This window comes from Miscanthus floridulus, chromosome 12, assembly GCF_019320115.1.
Source record: "Miscanthus floridulus cultivar M001 chromosome 12, ASM1932011v1, whole genome shotgun sequence".
Classification (NCBI taxonomy): domain Eukaryota; kingdom Viridiplantae; phylum Streptophyta; class Magnoliopsida; order Poales; family Poaceae; genus Miscanthus; species Miscanthus floridulus.
Window position 1 is genome coordinate 67,353,273 of NC_089591.1, and position 6,789 is coordinate 67,360,061.

A 6,789-nucleotide genomic window follows, 5' to 3' on the forward strand; every position below is an offset into this window, starting at 1 on the left:
GGGCGCTATCTAGGACTTTTTAAGACCGCTACCTCTTTCTATTCATGCATAGTAGTAGACAGAAAGTGTTTCTGTTGCGATGTGTATGAATTTAGTATCACAATTTAGTTAATCATATTTGTTCTAGTATTTGAATGGTTCTTTTGGTATATATCATTTTGCAGTTCTCAGTTTGATTGCATATTTTGTGTTGTTTGCCTATTATGGTATATCTGAAGCACAAGTAGATCTATTTCTAAGTGGATTTTCTGTTCTATTACAGGAAAGAAAAATCTTGTGAACTTGGAGGCACTAGGAAAAAGCTATGGCATCAGTTCGGAACAATGTATTCAATTGGTAACTGTGGTCCTCCAGTCCAGTGGTTTGGTGTCTCTAGTCATCTTCTTGCATCATAGTATTATATACTGATTCCACTCACTTGTTGGAAATGGTGGAATATTGCACTTGGAGCTAGATTTATCAATTGATTGGACCATCTAAGTGCACGATTGAAAGGTCCTAATAGCTAGAGGGGGGTGAATAGCCTATTAAAAATTTCTACAACAACACTTGACAAATCGGTTAGATAATTATGAGACGAAGCAAGTATTACGCTAGCCTACTAAAAATGCAAGCCACCTACCACAATTTTAGTTTATATAGTTTCTATCCTCATATTAGCTATGACACTACACTAAGTTAGTGTGCTCTCAAAAGCTAACTAAAGAGCCACACTAACCAAACTAACAAGCTCTCACAACTAGCTACACTAAAGAGCTTGACAACTAGTTTGCGGTAATGTAAAGAGAGTGGGCAATTTGTTTATACCGCCATGTCAAAGGAGCCAATCAATCATAAAAATGAATACCAATGAAGACCAATCACCTTGGAATCAAATGATGAACACAATGATTTTTTACCGAGGTTCACTTGCTTGCCAGCAAGCTACTCCTCGTTGTGGCGATTCACTCACTTGGAGGTTCACGAGCTAATTGGCATCACATGCCAAACCCTCAATAGGGTGCCGCACAACCAACACAAGATGAGGATCACACAAGCCACGAGTAATCCACTAGAGTACATTTTGGCTCTCCACCGAGGAAAGGTCAAGAACACCTCACAATCACCACGATCGAAGCCGAAGACAATCACCAACCTCCGCTCGACGATCCTCGCTGCTCCAAGCCGTCTAGGTGGCGGCAACCACCAAGAGTAACAAGTGAATCCCATAGTGAAACACGAAAACCAAGTGTCTCTAGATGCAAACACTCAAGCAATGCACTTTGATTCTTTTCCAATCTCACAAAGATGATGAATCAATGATAGAGATGAGTGGAAGGGCCTTGGCTAAGCTCACAAGGTTGCTATGTCAATGCAAATGGTCAAAAGTATGAGCTTGAGCCAGCCATGGGGCTTAAATAGAAGCCCCCACGAAAATAGAGCCATTGTACCCTTTCACTGGGCACAACATGGGGTGACCGGACGCTGGACCTCAGCGTCCGGTCACGCGATGCGTGCCACGTGTCCCCTCTCTTCAAATGTTGATCGCCCGATCTCAACGGTCAAGTGATGACCGGACGCAGCAGCTCAAAGTGACTGGACGCTGGACCTCAGTGTCCGGTCGTTTCCAGTAAGCATCCAGAAATGATTATTCACGGCCGGACGTGTCCGGTCATGCTCGACCGGACTCTCCCAGCGTTCGATCACTCAGCTTCTCCTCTATGTACTGCCATGTCAGCGGGACCGGACACAGCCTGTCAGCGTCCGATCACTGAGTGACCCAGCGTCCGGTTAGAGACCGACGCTGTGTGCCCTCTGCTACCACTGACCAGACGCGCCGGTCCAACAGAGACCAGCGTCGGGTCACTTACAGTGACCTCCGTCTTTTCTGTCTAGGGCGCCGGTGGCACCATCAGACTGTCCGCACTCTATAGGCGGACACTCTGCCGATGAAGTTCCTAACCCTTGCTCAAATGTGCCAACCACCAAGTGTATCACCTTGTGCACATGTGTTAGCATATTTTCACAAAAAAAAATTCAAGGGTGTTAGCACTTCACTAGATCCTAAATGCATATGCAATGAGTTAGAGCATCTAGTGGTACTTTGATAACCGCATTTCGATACGTGTTTCACCCCTCTTAATAGTACGGCTATCGAACCTAAATGTGATCACACTCTCTAAGTGTCTTGATCACCAAAACAAAATAGTTTCTACCATTTATACCTTTGTCTTGAGCCTTTTGTTTTTCTCTTTCTTCTTTTCAAGTCCAAGCACTTGATCATCACCATGGCATCACAATCATCATGTCATGATCTTCATTTGCTTCACCACTTGGAATGTGCTACCTACCTCATGATCACTTGATAAACTAGGTTAGCACTTAGGGTTTCATCAATTCACCAAAACCAAACTAGAGCTTTCAACGATTGGCATGTTAGCTCGGACAGGTTGCGCATGGCTCTGCAAGAGCATGACACTTGGGCCGGGGAGCTGGAAATATGGACGTGGGCCAAGAGAGTCGATCCTGAACATTTGTCCCATATGTGTAAGATGGTTCGATTGTTCGACGAGGACGTCGAATCCTTTAAGGGTGGATGGATGTGAGATCCAGCCCATTGGGCCAGACCGAATTCAGATCACTATAGCACCGAGCTAGTGTAGCTGTAGGAAACACTGTTCACCCAAGGTTTAGTACCTCTACAGAGATTATGTAATATAAAATGTTATAATCTTGTACGTAATAAAATGTTATAATTTGTGGCGCATCCTTTTTTTTTGAAGGACCATAATATGGGAGCATGAACTCTAGGTGGTTGCTAGCCGTTTTATACCCACTAATATTATGACACGGTCAGCTAACATCCATTTTTTCACTGTGAGGAATCCATGAGGACGTCATTTCAATAAGTCATTTAGTTCTCCATAGGGCTTTTCATCCCTGGGTTTGCCTCCCGTTTCCAAATTAGGCCTAATATTCTTTCTCTTATTACTCTAAATGTAAGTCACTTAGATATACTTTTGTTCAACATTGAGAACACCATCATAAAATTTAATTAAACAAATATTTTTTTTCTAATTACTATATACAAATTAGAAAATAGGAAAGCTGTTGGAGAGTGAAAAAAATATTGAAATGATTTTCCAAATAATTATTTAGTGAGTGAGTTTTAAAAATACTCTTGGAGCTGAACGCTCCACGCTCCAGCGCAGGCACCAAATTTAGCTGGCCGGCGCGGGCATCATCTGCACGGTTGCGCCCAGAAGCCAAAACATGCATTGTGTAACTTGATTTTCTGATATATGATACACAAGAGCGTTGCCCGTCTAACGCAGGCACACAATATATCGCGTCAAGTACGCTTTATGCCAACCTCCAGTTAATTTGGCTGACACATCAGGGTGGTGGTTAGTCGATCGTCGTCCTAATCGCAATCAGTTCGCGGTTGGTCCGCTCCTATCCGGCATCTGTACGCGTACCGGCCGCGCGGCCTGAAGCCAAGCACGTACGTGGCAAGGGAATCAGGGACGACTAGCCGAGCCGTGCCATACCCATGCCAAGTAGGCCGGCGCGCCGACGCGGCAGCAGGTGGGAGCGGCACAGCGGGCACGTCACCTCGCCCAGGTCGATCCAGCGGTCGATGCAGCGCGTGTGGAACGCGTGGGTGCAGTTGCCCAGCCGCCGCACCTCGTCCGTCGCCTCCAGCCTCTCCAGGCACACCCGGCACGTCGGCTCCGCCGCCCCCGACGACGGCGACGAAGCCACCGCCAGCTCCAGGAACTCGACGAGCGGGAGCCGCTGCTTCACCGCCTCCGGCCTCGGGGCGTCCCCGCGTGGGCGGTGGGCCGGGCCGTTGATGACCGGCGCGTGGTCCTCGGGGTCGTAGGGGAACTCGTAGAGGCCGAGGAAGCAGAGCACCAGCACAAACACCAGCGCCACGGCGTGGAGGAGCTTGAACAGCGCGGCCACGGGGCGCGGCACCGCGTTGCAGTAGCAGACCAGCGGGAAGGTCATGACCGGCGCGGCGTGCATGCATCTGCTTAGTTTGGCTCGGGTTTCGGTTTCGGAGGGCACACGAGAAGGCGCGGGGTCCGTCCTTGTGGATATATAGGGACGAGGCAACCGAAAAGAGGAAAAAGGGGTACGGTGTGGCTCACGCTGCGCAAAAAGGGCTGGTGGACCGCGGGGCGGGTGCAGCGTGGCTGTCGTTCTATATACAAGTCGTGGCCGGAACCGGATGGCAAGATGCATTGGGCTATGGCCAGTTTGGGCGAGCGGTTTGCGGAGGGCCGGCGTGGTGTCGTACGGGGCCGGTGTATCTAGATGGCTCATGCAAAAGCGCGAGCGCAATGGCGAAAGTCGTCGTCACGGCACATCAATATTTGGAGGAAGAAGAAACGGTGCATCGCACGGCAGGGACGCGTACCATTTCGGCTTTTCCCGACGGGACTCGTCCGGGCATATGCCATCACATTCGCAGCCATGGGTTCCGCGTGTTCCGGTAACCGGCCTGCCGTCTGAATGTGTGATATGTTTTATTCATTCATTCAGGTTTTGCCAGGTTGGTATACCTCTACTGCCCATATAGACATGATATGCTTATGCATCGTCCGTTATGGTAGCCTTGCAAGCCCTGTTTAGTGGAGTTATAGCTCCAGAAAATATCTAAATTCTTTTAAAATAGGGTATTCGTAGCTTTAGAAAACTTGGATCTAGCTAGAACTGCGGACATGTCTGATGCATTTTATATAACATGTTTTATTTATAGTTTAGATTAAATATAAGCATTTCAACCATTTTAATCTAGTCTCTACAAACCAGAAAATGTAGATCTAACACATGGATCTTGAAGCGAGAGTTATGCCAAACGAGCTCTAGTGTTTGACTCTTTAACGTAGTAATCTAGAAGGGTGAATATGTGATATGTAGTGTTGTTGTATATATGATGTCATATCATATCTTATCTCCCATGTAATCTTGACACGAGTTACGACAGATAATCACTGAAACGGATGGCTGTTCCTGTCTCTTTCTCCTATACTATAGAAGTATATTGATGTCTAAATTTTGACATCTTCTCAGGCGACAGGTTCACTGCCAGGGTTATAATAATTATAATGACCTCATAACTCCACCGTGTATGCTAGATTCAAAGATAACATGTATAGTACGATTTTGTACCACAAAAAATAATTTGTTCATACTACATAGAATTTTCAAATTGCAAGAAGAGCCTAGGAGCTGTGATAGAGAGTGGAGCTGATGAAAGATACATTCTATATATATATATATATATATATATATATATATATATATATATATATATATATATATATATATTGATCTTGGCCTAGACTGCTGTATTTAGGCATGTTTGTTCATATGTTTCATATTGTACTCAATCTTTGCAAATAAGAAAAATGAGTATGTGGCGGGTTTGATCCAAGCGAGAGATTCTCGCCCTGTTTGTTTGGGTTTGTTTGGCTTATAAGCCGTACTTTTTCAGCCAACGAACAATATTTTTCTCTCACACCAAATCAGCCAACAGTACTTTCTATCATGATTTATCAGCCAAACAAGCATAAACGAACAGTGCGATCTATCACCATCCATGTCCAACCTTATTAAAGGCCTGTTTATTTGCGCTACTTGGAGCTTTTAATCTCAGCTTATGAACCTTTCAAAAGCAAAAAAATCTCCCGGGAGCCAAAAGTCAGAAGCTTAGATGGTGACCTTCTAGGCTTTTGGCTTATCCCTCCAACAGTTTTCTATTTTAATTTTCTAAAACCTAAAGTAGGGTCCACATAATTTATTATCGGTTCAGTCTGGAGCTAATCCGTGGACCGTGGATACTGCCGCCGCCCTTTCATCCCTGCGTGTGAGTGCTCTGCCGGCGACCATCACCTCACCTGGCACCGCATGCAGACCTGCACCTGCTGCAACTGCAGAGCAGCCAGCTGGGCGTGCGGTGCAGGCTTGCAGGCCCACTACAGGGAGGTTGCAGGCTTGCAGCAAGTGGTGTACTGGAGGGAGAGGAGGTAGCAGGGCTGCAGGTAGAGCCGTAGAGGTAATACACACCAACAACGATCTGGACGGAAACACTCGTGATCTCGAGCCACAAAAACAACGCCCGTGCCCACGGAAACCGTCCGACGAGGAATAGGAAGTTCACTCGACTAGGAACATTTATGAGTTATTAGGAACAATATTTGGCAACTTTTTATTTCGAAGGAGCTCTTAAACTCCTGAAGATGCTCTAAAGACACGTCGGTTGCGAAGGGAAAATTGAAAGTGCGAGGGAGCCAAAGCCATGCGGATAGCCGATGACTCTGGATCACTACGGCAGGACAGTGGCCAGAGACATAGCGCCTGGGAGGCCACCAAGGATGGGCTCGCTGGTGGGAGGTGGGCCGAGGACGTAATCACTCAAGCCGAATTTGTTCAAGAAGACGAGCACAAGAGGTTAAAGATGAATCAAAACTGATTGCATTGGAGACGTCTTCTCTCCCTCTCTTGTCTGATGCCCTAGGGCACAGCCGTGGCTGCCGCCCCATGCCTCCACCATCGCTGGTTCCCCTCCCTTCCCCCTCCGGCATCTCGGCGGAGGTTGGAGGGAGTGAGGATCCATCTCTTCAATAAGTTTTTCAATAGATCAAATTCTTTGTGGTTAGGATCTCTCCATATCAAATTTCTTGGTATTGGGGGTTTGTGTCCTCCTCCTCCTTCTCGGCGACGACGAGGGGGTAGGGGGTGGATTTAGTTTCTTCATGGCGACTATGATAAAGATGAGGGCGACAACTATGGCATCAA

General features: G+C 46.8%; 1 protein-coding gene across 1 annotated transcript; it reads right to left on the bottom strand.

Annotated features, from left to right (window-relative positions):
- Positions 1–3,238: 3,238 nt before the first annotated feature.
- On the bottom strand, positions 3,239–4,101 carry LOC136498442 (brassinosteroid-responsive RING protein 1-like). Its single transcript, XM_066494374.1, has one exon. It carries the CDS (start codon positions 4,009–4,011, stop codon positions 3,511–3,513), a length of 501 nt encoding a protein of 166 aa, XP_066350471.1. The 5' UTR covers positions 4,012–4,101; the 3' UTR covers positions 3,239–3,510.
- Between the last annotated feature and the right edge of the window lie 2,688 nt (positions 4,102–6,789).